We start from the raw sequence: 22,224 nt of genomic DNA, 5'->3' as shown, positions 1-22,224 counted from the left end.
TAGTCATATTAACTAGTCTTCCTTGTAGGCGTATGGATATTATTCTATCACTGACAGCATTGTACTTCAGGACAGATCTTGAAATATCCTTTGTCATGATGAATGCCATGCGATTCCTCTCCAAATTGTCATTTCTGGCAAAGCAGACCACATGGTGGTCTGATTCAAAATGGCTAAAACCAGTCCATTTCAGCTCACTAATGCCTAGGATATCAATCTTTATGTGCTCCATTTCATTTCTGACAACTTACAATTTTCCTAGATTCATGCTTCATACATTCCATGTTCTAATTATTAATGGATGTTTGCAGCTGTTTCTCAATTTGAGTCGTGCCACGTCGGCAAATGGAGGTCTCGAAAGCGCTACCTCATCCAAATCATTAAGGCTGGTTCTACTCTGATGATGCAGCTCTTTCTGGGTCTTATTTTGAGAGACTTCTGACCTAAGTCGCTTATCCTCCTGCACTATATTGGACAATATTTCCAGGCTATTCATAAAGCTGCATAGTAATGTATCAGACAGTGTTTCTCTGCTGTTTATAAGGTTTTCCCTGGCCAATTCTTTGAGAAGTGGATGACCTCTTCCTTCTTCCTAGTCTGTCTCAGTCTGTAAGCTGTTGAAACCTGTGCACATATGCAACCTTACTGGGTTTGAGACACCGGTGGCACAGCCTCAAGCCTCACAGCAACATGCCACCACAGTAGGACAACTGACAGACAGGTTTGTCTCCCTCAGGTCCTCAAAACCTCTCCACCCTCCCCACACACAGATCCCTGCCTCTTTCCTGCTGCTTGGGAGGGCCATGGCCTGGGACCCCGGCCTTACCTGGATCCCTGCCTCTGCTTCCTCGCTCTGTCCTGGTCCCCCTGCCCCCGGCTTTTTACTCTGCTTTCCTGTCGCTCGGGAGGGATGTGGCCTGGGTCCCTGGTCTTACCTGGATCCCTGCCTCTGCTTCCTCGCTCCATCCAGATTGAGTAAGTATGGTGAAAGGACACAACCCTGATGCACTCCCTTCTTGATTTTAAACCATACAGTATCCCTTTGTTCTGTCTGAATGACAGGCTCCTGGTCTATGTGCACTTTCATGATCACAATTAAGTGTCCTGGAATTTCCATTCTTCTCAATGTTATCCATAATTTGTTATGATCCACACAGCTGAATGTTTTTGCATAGTCAATAAAAGACAAGTAAACATCTTTGTGGTTTTCTTTGATTTCAGCCAAAATCCATCTGACATCAGCAATGATAGCCTTCGTTCCATATCCTCTTCTGAATCCAGCTTGAATTTCTGGCAGTTCCCTTTTGATGTACTGAATTTTTAATTATTTTCAGCAAAATTCTACTTGTGTGTGATATTAATGATACTGTTTGAGAATTTCTACATTCTGCTGATCACCTTTCTTTGGAATGGGTATAAATATGGATCTCTTCCAGTCAGTTGGCCAGGTAGCTGTCTTTCAAATTTCTTGGCATAGACGAGTGAGTGCCTCCAGCACAGCATCCATTTGTTGAAACATTTCAATGGGTATTCCGTCAATTTCTAGAACCTTGTTTGTCACCAGTGCCTTCAGTGAAGCTAGGACTTCTTCCTTCAATACCACTGGTTTTTGGTCATAAGCTACCTCTGGAAATGGCTGAACATCAACCAATTGTTTTTGGTACAGTGACTATATATTCCTTCTACCTTCTTCTGATGCTTTCTGTATCATTTGATATTGTGCCCATGGAATCCTGCAATATTACAACTTGAGGCTTGAGTTTTCCTTCAGTTCTTTCAGCCTGAGAAATGCTGAGCATGTTCTTCCCTTTCAGTTTTCTAACTCCAGGTTTTTGCACATTCACTATGCTATAAACTACTGTATGACCCAGCAGTTCCAATTTTAGGTATATACCCAGAGGTGAGTGTCTGCATCACTGAGATGACTGTTTTCTGTGTCTGCTCCTGAGCAGCCTGACGAAGCATCCACAGGCACTGAGGAGAACAGCTGAGTTGACAGAGACATAGGTGGAGTCCAGTAGTGGGTCTGTACCATGGTCGGAGGTCCAGGGAAGATGCACTGCAGTTTCCAGGGCTTGCCCAGTCCACATTTGACTGCGAACCCCTGGAAGGGCCATTCCTTCCAGAACATATGGGAAACTGCAGCCACCATGGGCCCTTGCCACTCTGCTACAGTCCTAAGATGAGCCTCGTTGGGCTGTGCGGCAGTGCCATCATGGGCTTTAGGTGCCTCTGAAGATGACAGCATGGGCAGCCTCCTTGCCCGCTGCAGGGCACATGCCTTTTGTCCACTTAACACTGGACAGTCCATCTTATTACCGAGTTGTGACAGCTGTTTATATACTCTGGATTTAAAGCCTTTGTCAGATGTGTTTTGAGAGTATTTTCTCCCCACCTATTTGTCTTCTGTTTTACTTTCAGTATTTTTTGAAGAGCACAGATTAGGATCTTGACAAAGGCTAGTTTATTAACTTTTTGTGTTTTGATTAGTGCTTTTGTGTGCTAAGCCACTGCCAGCCAACCCTAAGGTTCTTGCAGATAATTGGATCTACGATTCAATTTGAATTGGTTTTCATGTATGCACTAAGGTAGGGGTGGGAGTTCATTTTCATCCAGGAGAACATTCGTTTGTTTCAGAACGATCTGCTAAGAAGACTCTTTTCCTGCCTGCCTCAGCATCTGCCCAGCTCACTGGCCACGTCCATATGTCCACTTTGGGCCACGTGCTTTTCTCCAGTGACAGCCATTCTGGTCCTGTCTATTCTTCTCACTAACTGATTTTTAAGATTTTAGTTGTTGAGAATCTACACAGAATATACATCTAAGCAGCCCCTACATGTACAATTCAGTGACAGTGATCACATTCTGCAGTTGGTGGAACCATTCTCACCCTCCTTCTCCAAACTGCTTCTCCCCTATTAACATAAACTCACTGCCCCCTAAGTTTTTTGTAAGAGCTTTCAAGTGTTGTCAATTTGGTCTCTTATAGATAGTTCTTGGAAGAGCAATGCTCAAGGCAGACATTTTTTTTTTTTTAAATCAATTAACCTAAATCATAGTTTGGTTTAAAACAAGACTTCAGGTGATATTTTTTGTTAAAGGTTTACACATTATCTCAGGGCAACAGTGTTGGGGTTCATTCAGTCTCAGTTATTCCAAGAACTCTGGATTCCATGAGAATTTTAAATTCTGTTCTGCATTTCTCCCCTTTTGATTGAAGATTCTGGAGAAGTAATGGTAGCTGGGCACTATCTAGTTCTTCTGATCTCATGGCAGAGCAATTATTCTGCTTTATCAGAACTGCTGGCTATTCTAGATCCTTTGCATTTCTACTTACATTTTACAATCAGTTGTCAATTTTTATTTTTAAAAAAGAAAAAGCAAGCCTGCTGCAGTTCTTACTAGGTTTGTCTCAGGAGCATGGATTTTCCTTGCTTGCTGGCCGCAGCACCTGCTGTCCAGGTGCCTTACAAACAGCTTCAGTACCATCTCCATCAGTATGGTGGCACTTCTGCTCACGTTTGCAGACGTGAGATGTCTCAAGAGCTGATGTTGGACTGATGGTCCTGCTGCCCTTGGCCACGTCCTCTGGGCAGTGTGCACACCTCATAGGCACGTCTCCTCTCACACAAGGGAGACTTTCTCCCGGGCACCTTGCATGTGCTTCTGCCCAGTCTGCTGTGTTCTTTTAGAGCTTGCGTTTACTTTTATGAACTCTTTCTTGGGTGAAGTGGTGCCACGTGAGGCCTGCCTAACCAGTGCTGGAGTCCCATTTTTAAACACGGAGGCCCAGAGAGTCAGCCAGGTGTGAGGGGCCCCAGAAATGGCCCCGCTTAGTTTCACCTCACATATCTGGCTGTCGATGATCCTGGTCTTTGTGAGAGGCCCCGGAGGGCATTTTAGGACTTTCTGGCACATGGGCTTGCCCAGGTCCTACACTCCCTGCCCCTGCCCCATCTCTTCATTTCTCAGATACCCCCTGCAACCCACTCCACAACACTGCAGGTGTGGGCAGCATAGCCAGCCATGGTACCTGGAAACACCTCCTGCTCACTGGCCAGGGAACAGAGGGGTACCAGGCATGACCCCTTAGGCACTCACCATGCCAGAGACAGGTGGATGCACAGGGCCCCAACGTATACCTTGTGAGAATCAGAGCAGGACACAGGAGGGTCAAGAGATCAGAGCAGGACAGGGGAGGGTCGAGAGGTTAGAACAGGACATGGGAGGGTTGAGAGGTCAGAGCAGGACACGGGAGGGTCAAGAGATCAGAGCAGGACAGAGGAGGGTTGAGAGCAGGCCTCCAAGGGGAGGATGTTCGAGAGCCAACAGTCCATGAGCAGCAGGGCCCTTGGCCATGGTGTAGCTGGATATGTTGTTGCACAGTTGTGCATGGTGTGTCTGGACGTGTTGGTGCACAGCCGTGGTACGTCTGGATGTGTTGGTGCACAGTCGTCCACGGTGAGTCTGGATGTGTTGGTGCATAGCCATGGTGTGTCTGGATGTGTTGCTGCATAGTCCATAGTGCATCTGGATATGTTGGTGCACGGTCCATGGGCTCAAGGCCCCACGTTCCCAGTGTGTTCAGGCTGTCCTTCCAACACATAGCTCAGCCACCCGTCCCTTGGCCCTCAAGAGCCTGTACCTGGGCTGAGGGCATTAGGGGTCACGGGCAGGTCTCCAGCATGGTTGCATACATTCACATGCTTGTTTTGAGGCCCACGTCTTAACCCTTCACAGGGTCACTGAACACCTAGAATCGTCCTGTGCCCGCTTGCCTCCTGGTAGAGGCTTCTAACTGTACTGCTGCTGCCACGTGCTGCCTGGGTTTCCCACCACATCCAGGCGCCCTGCTGTCCTTGTTGGCCACACAGCCTGGCCCCTATGCTGTGCTTGGCCCTTCCTGCCTGAGGTCTCCTCAGCCCCACCACCACTGTGGTGGCACCAAATGGCTGCCCACACCTCGCATCAGTATTGCCAACACTTGGAGGCCACATCCTGGGTGGGGAGTGGGAGGCCTATCCTGCATGGGAGGAGCATACCCGTTCCTGTGGTTGTGGATCCTGAACCTGCGCCCGGTGCCTGCTGTGCGTCCAGGTCACAGGCCCCCATCTCTGACTCAGACTCTCTGCTCCAATCCAATCAAGTCAATCCACTCCCACATGCCTTTCATCCCCAGGAGGTGCTGGCTTCCCCCCCCCCCACCCTCTGGGGTGCACCGCCCTGAGTCTCATTTCCTTCTTCTCTGTCCTCCCCCAGCTGGGCTTCTGGGGCTAGGCCTGGCTGCCTGTGGCTCGGAGCTGTGCACGTACACAGCAGGTACCCAACAAGGGATGAGAAACTACTCAGGACAGCCACATCTTGAGGAGGGAGCAGAGAGAGGTCCCCGACATGCCTGACCCTCTTTGGTGCTCCTCCTCCAAGTCTGAGCATCCAGCATGACTAATGCTGTCACAACAACATTCCAGAGAAGAGAGACAGCACACTAGGCAAAGGGCTCTGGCCCAGGCTGGTTTCAGTGCCCCCATCACTACCTAGCAGACCTGCTCAGACAAGGAAGGTAGGCGTGATCCAGGGACAGTTCTCTCACCTCTGCCCATGACAGCCAGCATACAGTCGCTGGAGTGATGCTGGCACGGGCACAGCCACACGCTCATCCAACCTCACACCCCAGCTTGCCCCTCACCTGCCACCATGCTCCTCCTTGGCAGTCGTGAGGGGTGCTGGCTGGCCCACCCGCCCCGGTGGCTCCTGTGCTTTCTCACTGGTGCCCTCTGGCTCCAGGGAGGCGCTGGGGCTGCCCTCACGATTGATGGCAATGCCCCTGCCGGGGCTGTTCTCAGCAGAGGCACGGGGGGACTCGGTGTTCTGTTTCAGGGTCTGCAGCTTGGCCAGTGGGATGATGTCACAGTTCTGCGGCCGGTGCCACACGGTGCGCTGGGTAGTGGCGTTGTAGTAGTAGAAGCGTGATGTGTTGGGGTCGAAGAGCTCCCACCACTGGTTCTCACTGGTGCGCTTGATGCGGACGCCAGCGGGCGGGTCCCACACGCACTCGCCCGTGACCAGGTTGGCATACATGCGCTCCCTGGTTCGCGGCTCGATGATTTCCACCCATTCCAGCCTGGGAGGAGCAGAGACAGGGTTAGCAGAGGGCACCCGCAGGCAGGCCCTTGCCCCACTTGAAGACCCTGCCCCCCACTCACCACCTTCAAGAACAAGAGCCGTGTCACTTCAAACAAGAAAACAGCCCAAACTAGACTTCATTCCTGGGTCCTAAGTGGTCTGAGCCCTGGAGGGGGCAGTGGTCCTTGTCGAGGCCCCTGGGCCTTCCTCCTCTGGCCTCAGGGGAGACTGCGGCCCTCCACTGCCCAGTGCTTCTCTGCCCTGCTCCGTCCAGGCCCGGCCCTCATGGCAGCACTGAACTGGTGGTCCAGGTGCTGCCCCAGGACACACTACCGCCCCCACCCTTCATGTGTTCCTACCCCCCCTGCCCTGTGCAGAAGTGCGCCCACCCAGCAGCAGCGGCCCCTAAAGGCTCTGGGCCCCCTTGTGGGCTGGTGGAAGCTTCCACAAGCCCATAGGGGTTGGTATGGGTTCCCAGAGACTCCAAGGAAAAGGCTTCGATGGCAGGGTTAGGGCAGTGTCCTCCTCAGTCTGCATCCTAAGCAAGGGTGGCAGTGAGGTGCTCGTAGCTGCTGCTGCTGCTGCATGACAGGGAAGGACAGAGGACCAGCGGCCATGGGCAACATGTCCATGATGTTTGTCAGCATGACAGGGTATGAAGTAAAGGAGCAGAGGGAGCCTCCAACCCCGTCCCCAGGTCATCACTGATCACTGAAGGAGGCATCAGCTGACAGGAGAACCTAACTCCTGGGTGACCACCTTGGCCTCCATCAATTCCTTTCCTTAGTCCAAACTCACCTGTCAGCCCCTGCTCTGCCTGCAGCTGCTCCTGCCTGCGAGCCAGGGGTATGCCATGTGCAGACCCTCCTACAGGCTGCTGCGTGGGGTGAGACAGAGGCGGAGACAGCTCAGGAGGCTGGTGCGGATGTCTGCGTGTGTGCCCACAGTACAACGGCACAGATGGGCTGCACAGGCACCTGGCTGCTCTTTCCCAATTTGCCCGGCCCAGTCAGAAGTCCCAGCCTCCTGAAGGTATGTCCTGCAGGGAGGGCCCCTGCTGACACCTGTCCATGCTGTGGCCTCAGGGACACGCCCACCCCACGGTTCCAGGAGATCCACTGGAGCCGCTCACCACGTGGGGGATCAGATCAGCTTGCTAGGCCCGAGGACTCCTCACAGGGAAGGGTCTGCACAGCGTGTGAGCCAAGGGTGCCACAGCCAGCCCTGTCTTTCTGAATTGTGCCTCTTTGACACTCAGGTCATGGTGCCTTTTTATTTATAAATTTAAAATTTTGTTTGAAACAATTTCAGATGTGTAAAAGTTATGAAAATAGCCCTTACCCAGACCCCACACACCACAGGGTGTGACATCAGGAAGCTGTGCACTCTGGGCTAGGGCAGGCAGGGTGACACGGGGCGCTCAGCCACGGGTGGGGTACGGGTCTGTCCTGTTACCCACCCCACAGTGACCTCACTACTTTCTTATTTTTGTCACCAACACACAGCTCATGATGTGATGCTCTCAGGCTACACGAATCCCGCTTCTCACAGTACTGCCACCTGCTACTGTTACCACAAGCTCCCAGGCCTCACGTTCCTTACTGAAGCTGAGTTCACCCAGGGGGCACAGTGGTCACTTTATGTCCCTTGGAGCCCAGAAGCAGGGCTGCTGTTGGCCAAAAAATGGGGCCAAGTGAAGGAGGGAACATACCGACAGAAATGACTGACTAAATACACATACAAGGAGACAGATCTCCAGGCAGGAGAGCCCAGGTAACGTTTGTGGCCATGCTCACGAGGAGGGGAATGTCACTCTCAGCCCTGAGGGGTGGGCTGGGTGGGGTGACAGCCTTTCAGGGCACAGTGAGGGGAGGGAGAGGGAAGAAGCTGCAGCAGGAACCTGGTGACCAGGGCCAACAGCACCAGTGGTAAGTCAGGGATGACACAGCATGACCCCCATGGTCCTGAGAACCCACCACTCTAGTCTAAACATGGAAAGTGCACCAGACAAGGCCCATCTCGGTGTCCTAGAAATTCCTGACCAGCAGGTCTCAATATCCAGGGTGCAGATCCCCAAACCGGCCGGACAATGAGTGGTTCCCAGGAGTGGTGGGAGGGGGTGGGGAGCGGCTCCTGGGAGATGCAGGTTCTTTCTGGGGTGATGAGGATGTTCTAGGCTAGACAGTGGTAAGTAAGGGCTGCATGAAGGAGCCCTGGTGGCTCAGTGCTTCCATGATCAGGGGGCCAACCAAGAGGTCTGTGGCTTGAACCCCCAGTGGCTCTTCAGGAGAAAGACCTGATGACCTGCTCCCACTGAGAGGACAGCCTAGGACACACGACGGGGCAGTTCTACTCTACCCCACGGGGGCGCTTTGAGTCAGAATCAACACAGTCATATGGAGTTGCACACTTTCACAGGGTGAACACCTTGTCATATGAATTACAGCATAATAAAAAGCTGCTAAGGTCAAAGAGACCCCTGTCACATCACCTTGCCACATCCCAGACAAGGGAAGTGTGACAACTGTCACAGCCAGGAGGAACCCAAGCAGACATGGGACACAGTGTCTGGATGGAATCCAGGGACAGAAAAGGGGTCTAGGGGACATCAAAATAGCCCAGACACATCCAGCTACAGTTGCTTTTGCTGCTTCGATGTGCTCATTTGCTGTGACATGTGCACCATCCTCCCGCGGTGTCCACCACCCTCCCGCGGCGTTCACTAAGGGGGTGGGTGAGCGCTGGTTACAGAGCCCTCATAACTAGCTTTATAGCTTTTCTGTAAACCTAAGTGTTTTATAAATCAAGCTTATCTTAAAAAAAAAAAAAAAAAAGCCTCCACAAGCTCTAAGAATGTGCATCTCTATTGAGCGAACGGGGCAAAACAATGACAACTTCTTAGTCACAGCCAACACCCTGAGGGAATAGGTCACTGGGCCCATAGGCTCAGGACCATGGTCATGGGGGACATCAAACTCAATTGGCACAACATACCAAAAACACTGTTCTACATCCTACTTTGGTGAGTACTAACCTGGGTCTTAAAAGCTTGCAAGCGTCCATCTAAGATGCAACACTTGGTCTCTTCTCATACAGAGCAAAGAAGAATGAAGAAAACCAAACACACATGGGAACAATTAGTCCAAGACACTAGTAGACCATGTGAACCTCAATCTACATGACCCTGAGACCAGAAGAACATGATGGTGCCTGTCTATTACTGTCAACCACTTAGAAAGGGATCAAAGTAGATACTGGATAAAGTGTGGAAAAAAATGAAGAACAAAACTCAAAATCATAAAAAAAGACCAGGCTTACTGGTCCAACAGAGCCTGGTGAAACCCCTGAGACTATGGCTCCTGGTCAACATTCAGGCCTGGAATTGAATTCACTCCCCTGTGGCTTCCAGTCAAAGAACACACAGGCATGTAAGGTGAACATTTATACCAAGTATGTCCACGCCTTAGAATGATCAACCATTTGATATCATAGGGCAGCATTGGCACAGGGAGATAGCTCAGAGGGCAGGAATGAACCCGGAAGGACACAGGGAAAAGGTTAACCACAGGGAGGAAGTAGGAAGAGAGCTGTGACACTGTGTGGGTTGCAATCAGTGCCATGAAACAAAATGTGTATGAACTGTTGAATGGAAAATGAATTAGCTCTGTCAACGTTCACTCAGATCACACACACACATAAAAAGCTGTCTCTGTGTTTTCCAATGTTAATTTTATACCCAATAAACTGTATAATAAGGACAATCTGCCCAACTTCTCAGCCGGTCACTGTTCCAACACTGCTCAGTCCCTGGCAGGGGCCCCACTTCTGTTCTACACCCACTGGGTGAGGAGGTAGCCTGCACAGGGCTGCAGGATATGGCTTTGGACCTTGCAGGACAGGATGGAACAGGGAGCGGCCATCCTAGTGGCCAAGCCCCCACGGGAGGGAGTTGGTGAGGGATGCAATAGAGTGCCTTTCCTGAAGTCTGGCGGCTGGAGCACCCTCTCCCCACATTGATGAAAGTGATTACACCCCCAAGCCCCCACTCTGCCACCTCATATCAACCCATCAGTCACCCTGTCATCCCATCTCATCACATCACTCTGCCATCCCATGATGCTGATGACCCCCCTCAGAGAATCAGTGTCAGAACTACATGGCCAGGCAGGTGTCCATGAGGTGCTGGCAGCTCGAGGGACAGGCCATGGAGCCTGGGGTATAACAGTGCACAGACCATGGAGAGGCAGGATGAGCTGAGCAGCCACCGAAGACGCACAGTCCCCTGGCAATGCAGACTCTCCCCGAGAGGCGGGGCTGAGCACCAGGATTGTCCGTGACTAAACTCGGGGTATTCAGCAAGTGCCCCATCCCCTGTGGGCCTGATGATGTGGAGATGCCTGAGGGCTGCCTTGGGCAGCACAGTTACCAAGCTCTGCAAGGCATGAGGTGGTCACCCCTGGAGCCGGCTGCCACCTGGGCACCCTCCCACAAGCCCACACCACTCATGGCTCGCAAGGAGCAACCACTTGCCTCCTGTACCCACCAGCCTGGGCACGCTGCACGCAGCTCTGTGACAGCCCGTTGAACTAGGAGCCAGGCCAACGCATCTGAATGTACAGAAAGCAATGAACACCCTGAGCCTAATAAGCACCAATTCTCAATTTTGCTTAAAATATACTGCAACTGAATCCAAGGATGATAACTCCTCTCCACCAAAAGCAGCTGTTTGTGCCACTGCAGAGCATTCTCATGTGGGAGCAGGCAGGACACCAGCTGTTAAGAATGTCTAGCTGCTTCCTGGGGCACTGCATTGTCCTAAGAACCCCCCGGGATCCCAGCACAGAGAGGAACGTGGGGCATGGAGTGGCCACAGCAAGGGCTCTAGAGGGTAGAGAGGACATACCCAACCTTGGAGCTAGGCCTCTGACAGAGAGATGGGCACACTCAGTGGCTGCCATTGGGGCCTCCATGTCTCTGGCACCTGCAGCAGCGGGCAGTTGGTTCTTCACTCAGCTCATGGCACAGTGGGAGGGCACATTGTGGTGAGAGCAACAACAGGTCCTCACCTCCCAGTTGGAGTCCTGCCGTTCCTCGTCCTCGGTCCCTGGCAGCTATGATTCTTCTAGGCCAGGGGTGTGCAGGTGCACAGACCAGGCACAGGTGTGGCTGAGAAGCCACAGCAACTGTTGGTTTGGGGACAAGGTCATGCAGCAGTTTGGGGTTGGCCCTTGTGGCTCTACCACCAGGACAGGGCTCAGGCATAAGTACTACAGACAGGGCTGTGTTTGGGGACTATGTGGCAACAGTGTTTGAAATGAGAAGGGGAAGAAAAACAGCCATTGGGCAACAAGGTGGGAGGCAGGAGCCTTCCCACATCTGGGGGCACTGGCGGACAGCCCAGACTGCTCACGCTGACCCTTAAGGAGTGGGCAGAGGACAGACCCTCCTCAGCTTTCTCCAAGGTGCCAGCACTTGGAATATACTAAAGCCAGTGCAAAAGGATTCTATCTATCCTCCTGTTTCTTTGAGATGTTATCTGCAGCCAGTATTCAAATAACTATTTCTTGAATGCATTTTTGAGTGCCAAGTATGTGCCAGGGAATTTGTCAGGTGCTAGGGACACAAGATATAGCAGCAGCTCTGGTGGCACAGTGATTAAAGCATTTGGCTGCTAGCCAAAAGGTTGGCAGTTCAAACCCATCAGCCGTTCCACAGAATAAAGATGAGGTACTCTGCTTCCATAAAGAGTACAGCCTTAGAAACCCTATGGGACAGTTCTACTATGTCTATAGGGTTGCTATGTATCAGAATCAACTTGATGACACTGGTTTAGGGACAAAAGAGTGAAAAAACACACTTCCTGCTCTCAAGTTTCTTACAACTAGGGTGCCAAGACCATTCGATGGGGAAAGGGTATCTTTTTAACAAATGACTCTGGACAACTGGATCTCTATGTGAAGAAGAACAAAGTTGGACCCCTACACCTCACACCATACACACAAATTAAGTCAAAATGGATCAAAGACCCAAATGTAAGAGTTAAAACCCTAAAACTCTTAGACAAAAACATAGGGCTAAATCTTCAAGACCTGAGAGTCAGCAATGGCTGCTTGGATCTGATCCCTAATGCACAAGAGACCACAGCACAAGGAGCTTCATTAGACTTTGCTCTGAAGGGGCCATCAAGAAAGTAAGTGGACCACCCACACAGGCTGGCAGAAAGCATCTGCAAGTCACTTTCAGAATAAAGAACTCTCACATTTAACACGGGCAAAGGGTCTGAAAAGACATTACTTCAAAGATGATGTAGAAATGAGCACATGACCAGGTGCTAAGGCCATTAGTTGTCAGGAAGATGCAAACCACAAGCCCGAGATACTGCCTCCCACCCACACCCACGAAGCTGGCTAGAATCAAAAAGTCAAAGAACAACAAGTGCTGATGAGGATGTGGAGAAATTGGTAGGTGCAGATGTGTCTCTCCTCCAGGCTGTAGTACTGAGGATCCACCACCAAACCATCTTAGTCCCGAGCAGACCTGTTCTCTGTGCCTGAGTGACAGTGGCACCTTGACCATGGTCAACACACACCAGTATCCATAGAAGGGAGAACAGCCAGCAGGGCACTGGGGCACTGACGCCTTAGGCTGGGCTCTGCCAGGCTGGTGTCTGAGCCAAACGTGGACACAGTCACAGACAGTGACCTCGTATACAGTGTCTGAGAACCCCCTCCCTGATAGTGTCACTCTCGCTGGCAGACAACATCAGACAAGGGAACAAGATGGATGGGTGGTGGGGGCTGTGAGGGAAACACCAAAGATACTCAGCAGGAGGACAGGAAGTGGAGAGGAGGCAAAGGGACAACTCTGGCAGGAGTGAAAGTGCAACAGAGATGGGAGAGGAGAGGAGGCTCCAGTGGGCCGGGCTCCTGCCGCCCTGTGACTCCCGTCATCCCACAGTAGCTTCCTCTTCTTTTTTTAATTTGTGATTTGGGTGAAAGTTTACAGAGCAAACTCATTTCCATTCAACAGTTCATACACACTTTGTTTCACACCATTGACTGCAATCCCCACAATGCAACAGCTCTCTTCCCACTCCCTCCCTGTGCTTACCTTCTCCCTGTGCCCTCCTTTCCTGTGCATTCCTGCCCTCTGAGCCCTCTTCCTGTACAAATACTGCACCTCTGACCTCCCACAGTTGATCGTTCTAAGAAGTGCACCTACCTGGTGTAAATATTCACTCCATATGCCTGTCTGTCGTTTGGCTGGAAGCCACGGGAGTGAGTTCAGTTCCAGGCCTGAAGGGTGACCAGGGGCCATAGTCTTGGGAGTCTCACCAGGCTTTATCAGAGCACCTTCCTCTTGACAAAATCCCAACAGGACACTTGCTCTGGGGGAGGGATTCCCCGACAAGCTAATTCTATCACTTACATAGTAGAGCAGAGAATAGTGATGAAATCGTTGAAGAGGGCTGGGGTGGGGACCTCTGTGACCAGCCAGCAAGACTGGAAGCTGAGGAGCTCAAAGGAGCTGCCTGGCTTGGACAGGTAGACCTTCCACTCAGGGAGGAGAGATGTCATGGGTGGCTGGGACTGATGCTGCCCTGTGACACACCCAAAGAGGAACACCCCCCACTAACACCTCTCGGGTCAACTTGAGACACACATGGAGAGGAAAGACCTTAAAACTTTTGCAAGAAAATATACGGAGAGCTCCAAGACGTCATTTTAGGGAAGGATTTCTTAAATAAGATACAAAAGACATAACATCATAAAGTGAAGATGGAAGATTGATTACATTAAATCCTAACATTTTTGTTCATCAAAAAACTCCAAAGACAGAAAATCCGAGCACAGGCTGAGAAAAAGTCAGCAACACTGCCAAGCAGCCGTGCCCAGAGTTCACAGCAATGCGTTCACCCCGAGTGGCCAGGACATGGGACAGACACAGTACCAGAGACCACCACTGGCCACGCAGGCACACCATGGCCGGCAGAGCTGGCCAGATGGCTGTGGGAGTAGCAGGGCGGTGTCCAGGTCCACGTGCAGTAGCAACGGCCACGTGTCCTCAGCAGTGCCGCCTGTCAGCAACTCGGAACACAGCCCACGTGTCTGTTGTCTGTCATGGGAGTCGGCAAGGCTGCAGTGTGCTCTGCCAGGGACGCTCTGTGCAGTTACAATACATGGGCCCATACGGGAGAGTCAGCAGGCAAGAGAGCTGAGGATAAGCTAGGAAGCAGCTCTCATGGGGCCATCCTACCAGAATATCCACTGCCGAACCTCTCCGTAAGAGGAGCAGCCACGTGCACAGACAGGCCAGAAAGAGACCCGTGACAGAAATCAGGGACAAGACCAGGGGACAATCAAGGCAAGGCAGGCTTCTCAACAAAAGTGCTGGGACAACTGGCTGTCTCTTTGGATCCCACCTGCCACTGCACACACAGATCGGTAGTCTGTGCTTTACACAGCCTGGTGTGTTCTTGCCTCCGTGGACGGGGGAGAAGATCACAAGAAGACCGAGAGTCCAGACGAACGAGAAGAAAAAATGGGTAAATGTGAGTATGAGAAAATGTAAATATTTTGCAAGGCAGAAATACCTAAGTCAAGTCTTTTGACTTTCTGGATGCATGTAGTGATAACATTTACAAGATAAGTTACAGCCACAGGGCTGATACCCTTAACATACAAACTAAGCAAGATCAAACTACTCCACATAAATGAGCAAAACACAACAGAAACAGACCATTCACAATATGAGCTAGGAACACAGCCCTCGAATTAAGGAAGAGATGTCCCATTCCACCTGCCACCTGAGGCAAATGCTTGCTTCTGCCCAGACCAGACCACCCTCTCTTGGTCCCTCCTCAGCATCACCCTGAAGAAGCACCTCCACAGAAACAGACGCACTTGATGCTATTGCTGCAGCCTGGCTGTAACGGCAGATGCTGGAGAGGACCCCACGGTCCAACCCAGGTTGGCAGGGACACCCAAGGGTGAGGAAGCCTCAGGGAAGGCCGAGGAGACCTTAGACACAGATGAGAAGACCCCCCCGCACACACACGGATGAGCAGACCCTCACACACAGACCACAATCACCCAGAGACACAACTAAACAGAAAGGGCAACTGCATGCCAGAGGACAGGTGCGGGGATGGGGAGTCAAAGTTGTAACGCTGTGGTGGTGGTGGGGTCAGGCCTCATCTAACGTCAAGGAGAATCAGAATCAGCCTCAGGACCAGCCCAAGGCCGAGCCCTGTGAGATGGAGGTCTGACACCACCACTCTTCAGCCTTTTTACCAGTTCTGTTGCTAGCCACCCCTCCCATGGCACTGTACTTCTCTGCTGAGTTCAATAATCCGTTGCAATGGCCACAGAGAAATCACAGATCACATTTATGATTACGGGGTTGATTAGGATTAGGATTAACCTGGAAGTAACGGTGTCAATGTCAGGAGGCACATGAGCCAAGTCTGGAAGGCCTTCCCAAAGTGGAAAGCACACATCGCCCCTCTGTAGTACAGGGCAGCTCGCTCGCTCAGCAGCACACGGCCCCTCAAGACAGGCCTCCTGTCGGGCCCCCACCCTGCTGGGACAAGTGTTATAGCTCCTTTAGCCCCTGGAGACACCGTACTCTGCCAGCAAGGCTCCTGCCTGGAGGTGCCCAGCTCTCTCTTGTTGAGGTGGCAAGCCCATTGCAGCCGTCTTGCCCTGTGGGTCCAGAAGCTCACCACACTGCCTAGCACCAGTCTCCGAGTTTGGCTGCCCCCGTTTCTCTGTGGCTCAGATGGTGCCTCGTGCTGTCGCCAGCGTTACAGCTCTGTTTCCTGGGTCTAGGACATTCTCAGCAGGAGGTCGAGGGTCCAAAGGACACCCTGCACTCCAGGCTGCTCTTGGTGTCAGTGATGTCACCCCTCATTCTCTAGGGCATGGCTGCTGATACAGGCAAATGGCTCAATTCTATTGGAGACTTTATGCACTCTATTTACATAGCAGACTGACCAATCCCATCACCAGACTAAACTGACCAATTCTCTCACAAGTGGCTCCATTCATCTGCATGATAATGGACATTTTCTGCCTGCAGGGACTGGCTTCTTCCCTGAACAAAAGTGACAAGCTTTTCCTAAGGACCAGGGCAGCTGTAACCATTCCCCAGAGGCTAGGGGAAGTCTCTTGCAAGCTGTTTTCTTTTTCTCCCTTTTTCACAGAACCAAGGCAAAAGGCCATAGAAAGGAACTCATTTCACCAGAAAAGTCTACCCATCAGTTTGTTTAATAAACAGAAACACAGGAGAGGAGCATGAGGACAGGAGAACTGGGTACCTGCAAGAGGTGGGCAGGGGGAGGATGGATGCACACAGGAAAGAGGGACCCTTCTTGGAATAAACCATTTTGTACATCCTAAGGCATTTGACTGCTAACCAGAAGGCTGGCAGTTCAAACCCACCAGCTGCTCTGTGGAAGGAAGATCGGGCAATCTACTTCCGTAAAGATTTAGCGCCTCAGAAACCCAATGGGGGTCACTATGAGTTAGAATCGACTCAGCAGTGAGTTTAGTTTGGGTTTGGTTGATCTTTGGAAGCTAATGCACTACGTATTTTTAAAAAACCCAAAATTGAATCACTGAAGATGAAGGGAGAGGGAAACAACCCAAACTCAACCCAGCAGTCATCTCTTCCTCTCCTCTCTCTCTCTTTTCTTTGCCGTGGCTGGCGATTCCTAGTACAACATGCACCAATTCGCCAGTTTCCACGTATACAATTCAGGAACACAGATGACAGTCTTTGAGTTGGCCAACCAGCTCCCCCTCCTCTTCTCAGTTGCTCCTCCCCCATGAACATAAACTCACACCCCTCAGGTTCCCACCTAACTTCGGAGTTGCTGTTGTCACTGTGATCCTGTACAGACAGTCGTGTAAGAGCACGGTACTCAAGGCAGACTTTCTTTGCTAGTTAAGCTAAACTACTGCTTGGTTTGAAGAAGACTCCAGGGGGTATTTTTGGTTGAAGGCTTAAAGATTACCTCAGGGCAATAGTTTCAGGGCTTCATCCAACCCCCATGGGTCCAGAAAGTCTGGAGTCCATGCGAATTTTAAATTGTTTACACTTTCCCCCTTTTGAACAAGATTCCCGCATGGAATCCCTGATCAAAAAGTTCAGTGATGGTAATCAGGAATCATCCAGTTCTGGTCTCAAGGCAGGAGGCAGTTGTTCATGGGGACCATTAGCCACACAGCCCATATTCTCCTCCGATTCCTGACTCCCCTTCCCCTGTTGCTCTAGGCAGAGACTAATTGTACTTTGGGTGGCTTCTTGCAAGCTTTGACGAGCCCAGTCACCATGCAACCAACTAGGAGAGGGACCAGAAACACAAACACTGTTATTAGGCCAATTAACTGGGATGTCCCATGAAACAACGATGACCCTAAACCTCCAAACCAAGCAACCAACCTCCATTAGGTGTTTGGCTGTACACACGCAGCCTTGGCAGCTGCTCTTTTTTATAATTTCTTTTTGCCACTGTTGTCCAATTATATTTCAATGAACATCATAACCACAAAAAGGGAAAAATAACTAATCCAAATAACTTAGGGACACAGGACTTGAGAGCCTGGGTCCCCCCGCTGGAGGAACGCAGACAGACCCTGAGCAATGCTTGGGAAGGGATGCCGTGTGCAGGACCCCTGTAGTGAGATGGGCAAAGTGTTCTGAAACCATCTGACATGTCATCAGATGAACACGTGAGCAAACCTGGGTTCACCCCAAGGAAGAAGCACATGAACACATGGAAGGCAAGAAGGCAAGAGGACATGGGTCAGGGTGTGGGTGTGCATACGTATGTTGGCTTGTACATGGACTGTGTGTGCACATGCATATAGATGCAGGCATACCTGTTCTCCTCCCACCTGCTGAAAGGGCCAGCTGTGTGCGAGGCATGTGGGTGAGCACATCAGCCCAGCCCTTGCTCTCTAGCATCCGCTCCCTAAAAGGAAGCAGGTTCGGGGACAGGACAGGATGAGGCACAGCAACTCGTGTCCTAAGATGACGGGGACACAACACAGCCCCTGGCACCAGCTGCAGGCTCTCCCTGGCCCCACCTGGGACGATGTGATGGAACAGTCTGAGCACCAGGACAGCCCACTCACAGCAAAAAGGCATGAACGTGTCCACACTGAGAGCAAATGATGCCTGAGGGACAAGCACAGGGCTCTCCTCTTCCCCGTCTCTGGGTTGTTGTAACATACGTGTAACACGATGTTGGGAGGGCAGGGCCATCCCAATACACACCGGACAGTGTGAGAAACACTGATCATCATGTCTGATGAGGAGCAAGATGTATGTGAGACCCACAGGTGTGTGTGTAGGAACTACAGGCATGTGCAAGACCCACAGGCGTGCATGTGGGGCCCATGAGAGCAGGTGTGGGACCCACGGGTGCATGTGTGACACCCACAGGCGTGTGTGTGGGACCCACAAGCATGTGCAACACCACAAGCATGTAAGCGGGACCAAGAGGTGTGTGCACAGGACCCATGGTGTGTGCAGGATTCACAGTCGTGTAAGCAGGACCCAATGGCATGTGCAAGACCTACGGGAGCAGGTGTGGGACCCGTGGGAGCAGGTGCGAGACCCACAGGTATGTGCATGAGATCCATGGGCATGGGTGCAGGACTCCCGGGCACATGCGGAACCCACGGACGTCTGTGAAGGACCCATGAGAATAGGTGCGGGACCCACACAGGACTGGCAGATGGTGAGAGGCACACAGTGAGGCTACAGCAGAGGGATCGCTGAACACTAGGCTGGGAGACTAAAGGTAAGGCCTCCAAGAGGAACCAGCTCAGAAATGTTACCATTATTGCAACACGTCAACATCACAAAAGACTAAGAAGGCACTGGGAATCCTGCAGGTTACAAAAGGCTAGAGTAGCAGCAGCAAAGACAGGAACTGACCCAGGTGGCATCTGTGGGACGGCATGTCGGGTGAGGGGCGAGGGGTGGGCCGACCCAGGGCTCATGGAAAGTGACAGCAGTCACTCAGCTGTGCAACAACACTGCAAGGAGACTCGCCTCGAGGAACATGGGGTTGAGCTGCCCCAAAGAATGTGGAGTTGGGTGTTGCTGAGAAGGTCTGAGTGGTCAGGAGCAAACCGTCACTAAAGTCTCAGTGGTGGTCTGGGTGGGAGTTTGCACATTCCCTGGGCCACTCCTGTTCTTGCAACTTTTTTGCAAGGTAGAATTACTTCCCAATAAAAGGCTGAAAATTAGACACAAGAAAAGGGTTACTGCCGCCAGCTTTGCCATGGCTAAGGCGGGGAGGGGGAAGGCAACAGAGGTGGGTGGCTCCGGAGCAGTGTGCACCAGGGTACAGAACCACCAATTTCAGAAACACTCTCTGAGAAAGGGTGCTGCAGCCCTGGGCGGTGATGCACCCGAGACCCTCTACCCGAGACGAGAGTCATCTCCAAGAGCCCTAGATGGAGTCCTTTCCAGGAGCACCCTTCCAGATAGGAGTCCACCCAAGACTACTCCCTGCCAGATGGGAGTCACTGCCCAAGAACTAGACGGGAGTCCACCAAGACCACCCCCTGCCAAATGGGAGTCACCACTCAAGACCAAGTCTACCTCGAGACCCTGGACAGGAAGAGGAGAACCTAAGACCCCTGGACGGGAGAAGCCCTCCGCAAGGCCCGAGTGGCAGCACCTCTGTGAGGAAGCGGTGCTGTGCCTTACCTTGTGCTCGGCCCAGAAACTCTGGGCTCCTGTGTGTCGGCATGATGGCTCCTGCATTCGTAGTCCTGTGTCTGGGACATCGCAGTCTGCTGCCTCAGAAGTAAGGTGGCTGGATGGACACATGGACCTCAGCAGTGCATCGGAGTACCTGCAGCCTTAGATGGGGGCATGCTGTGCTGGAAAGAGGAGAAACCTGTGAGCTCCAGCGGGTCAGAGGCAGGAAAGCCCCGAAAACGGCTCACTGCACCTCTGGATTTTAGGGACTCATCAATTCCTGTCCTCACCAGCCAAATGCCGTGAAGGAAAAAGGCCTCCTGGCCAGGCCATGCACCCAAAGGTCCTATGTGTGCCAAGCCCCTGACTCACTGCTTGGCTCCACCAGGAGCCTTCAGTGTGGCTGGGAGAACCTGCTCGCCCAGCTTCCCAGCAGCAGCTGCAGCCCCCGCATAAATCCAAGATACTCACAGACCCACTTGCCTGGCCTGGGAAGGGTGGCCTGCCACACCACCTCTGCATAGGGCAAGGATGGCAGTGTGGGGATGTGGGGTCCTGCTGCCCCAAAGCAAGCAGCCTGAGTCATGCCCGAGCCTTGGGACCCTCGGCTCTAGTGTAGGGAAAGTCCCTCACGTGCTGGTGATTCTGGGACCAGACAAATAAACAGAGTATGTAGTGCAGCAGCTGGGGGTGCGCACAGCCCCAGGTGGTCTTGTGCACGAGGCGCAATAGTCACAGGTGTGTGCAGTTAAAGTACAGTGATTCCCCTGTACCCATCCGGATGACTGGCAGGAACAGACAAGGACTCCAAGTGGTAATAAGGACAGCTGCCAGGATGCCCATTGCTGGCTGACCCTTGGGGACTCCGGCCTCGGTCTAGGTAGAGCCTGTGCCCAGCAGGATGTCTGCGCAGGCACTTGAAGCAGAGGGGGCCAAGTGTGTAGACACTACCCAGCAGAGAGGGCAAGGGGCTGCCTCAGTGCCTGGAGGAACTGCCTGAATTGGAGGGTGAAAGAAGCCAGAGCCCAAGGAACATGCTGGCTTCATCTCCTTAAGAATGTCCGGGCCAGCACGTGGCAAGGTCGTGCCATGGCTGCACATCAGGACTGGCAGCCTGGCCAGGCAGGGCTGGGAGGCTCACGACCTGCCTGCTTTCCGGATGAGGCCCAGCTGTACCACTGCACAAGCACTTGTTGTGTGGAAGCTGACAGCAGCCTCACTTCTGACCCTGTAGTTTGCACTTTGTTCTGCAGATGCAGTAGCTTGGGTATCGCAGGCCAGGTGGGGGTGGGGTCTCATCCTGGCTCCAGGCACAGCCAGCTGTGGCCCAAGGGGAGGACCATCACAGTGATGAGACACTTTCTCCAGGTCCCAGGAGGAGTCAGAGCTCGGCTCACGCCTGGTCCATGGGCAAAGGGTCCTCCTGGGACACGTGCAGCCTTCGCCTGCCTCCACTGGATGCCCGTGTGGCCAGCGGTGACTGTGGAGGACGACCAGGGATGCCATTTCCAAACAGGAAATGAAGCATTTCCAATCTCTTGGTTGTCTGAGGAAGAACAGGTGCCTCTGAATGGCTTCAACATTGTTTGACATGAGAAAAGAGCAGCGTGGAGGGAACTGTGAAAACTAAAGGCATCTGCCATCACTGGAGATCTCTGTCCACATGCCCACTTGTGGGCTTCCCTTCAGTCCTCGCCCACCCTCCAGGCCGGCTGGGGGCAGGAGACGCAGTGGCCAGCTGCCAACACACCTCCACCACCCCAGACGACCTTGCTGTCCCTACAGAGTCAGCTCACCCAGCATCCTGCGTGAAGCCTCCCCGTCCCAGGCAAACACTCGGCACCCCTCTGTGAAGCCCTGTCCCCTCTGAAGCAGACCCTGCAGAGTGGGAACCCCACATTCCCTGGGTCTGCACACTGAGCAGTGTGGTCCTACTCCCTTGCTCTTCTCCGAGGTTGCAGTGGTATTCCAGAGTCCCTGGGGTTCCACGTGAATTTCAGAATCAGCTCCCCAGCTGCCACAGAACAACAGCCTGCTGGGATTTTGACTGGGGTTGGGTTGAAGCTATAGATCGGTTTGAGGAAAATCATTTCAACAACATTGGATCTTTCGACTACTCATGCCACACTAACATAGGGTGTTATCAACCCTCTGCACCACCCTCACGATGTTTTTCTAAGTCTGAAACTGTCCCAAATGCAGCAAAATGGGTGACAGCCAGAGGTTGATGGGACCGTCTTGGTTACCACGTCACATAAGTTTTCTACCTTTGACAGGGTGCAGTCTGACCACTTTCCTGTCTCTCTATTTAGTGGAAAACGTTGGTGTGTTCCATATGACAGGTCTCTGCCTTACACAGGTTCCACTTTCACAGGCTTT

General features: G+C 52.2%; 1 protein-coding gene across 1 annotated transcript in view; it reads right to left on the bottom strand.

The window, feature by feature from the left end:
* ARHGAP39 (Rho GTPase activating protein 39) overlaps positions 1–19,931 on the bottom strand; it is a 49,309-nt gene extending 29,378 nt beyond the window's left edge. Inside the window, exons 1-2 of the mRNA XM_007956057.2 lie at positions 19,852–19,931; positions 5,687–6,121 (exon numbers count right to left, since the gene is read on the bottom strand). Of these exons, the coding sequence (XP_007954248.1) occupies positions 5,687–6,121; positions 19,852–19,931 (515 nt within the window). The remainder of the gene's footprint in view (positions 1–5,686; positions 6,122–19,851) is intronic.
* Positions 19,932–22,224: the final 2,293 nt, after the last annotated feature.

This window comes from Orycteropus afer, unplaced genomic scaffold, assembly GCF_000298275.1.
Source record: "Orycteropus afer afer isolate SDZICR_OR568_19922 unplaced genomic scaffold, OryAfe1.0 scaffold00574, whole genome shotgun sequence".
Lineage (NCBI taxonomy): Eukaryota > Metazoa > Chordata > Mammalia > Tubulidentata > Orycteropodidae > Orycteropus > Orycteropus afer.
Note: the sequence above shows the minus strand (reverse complement) of the source record. Positions and strands in the feature narration are given on the sequence as shown.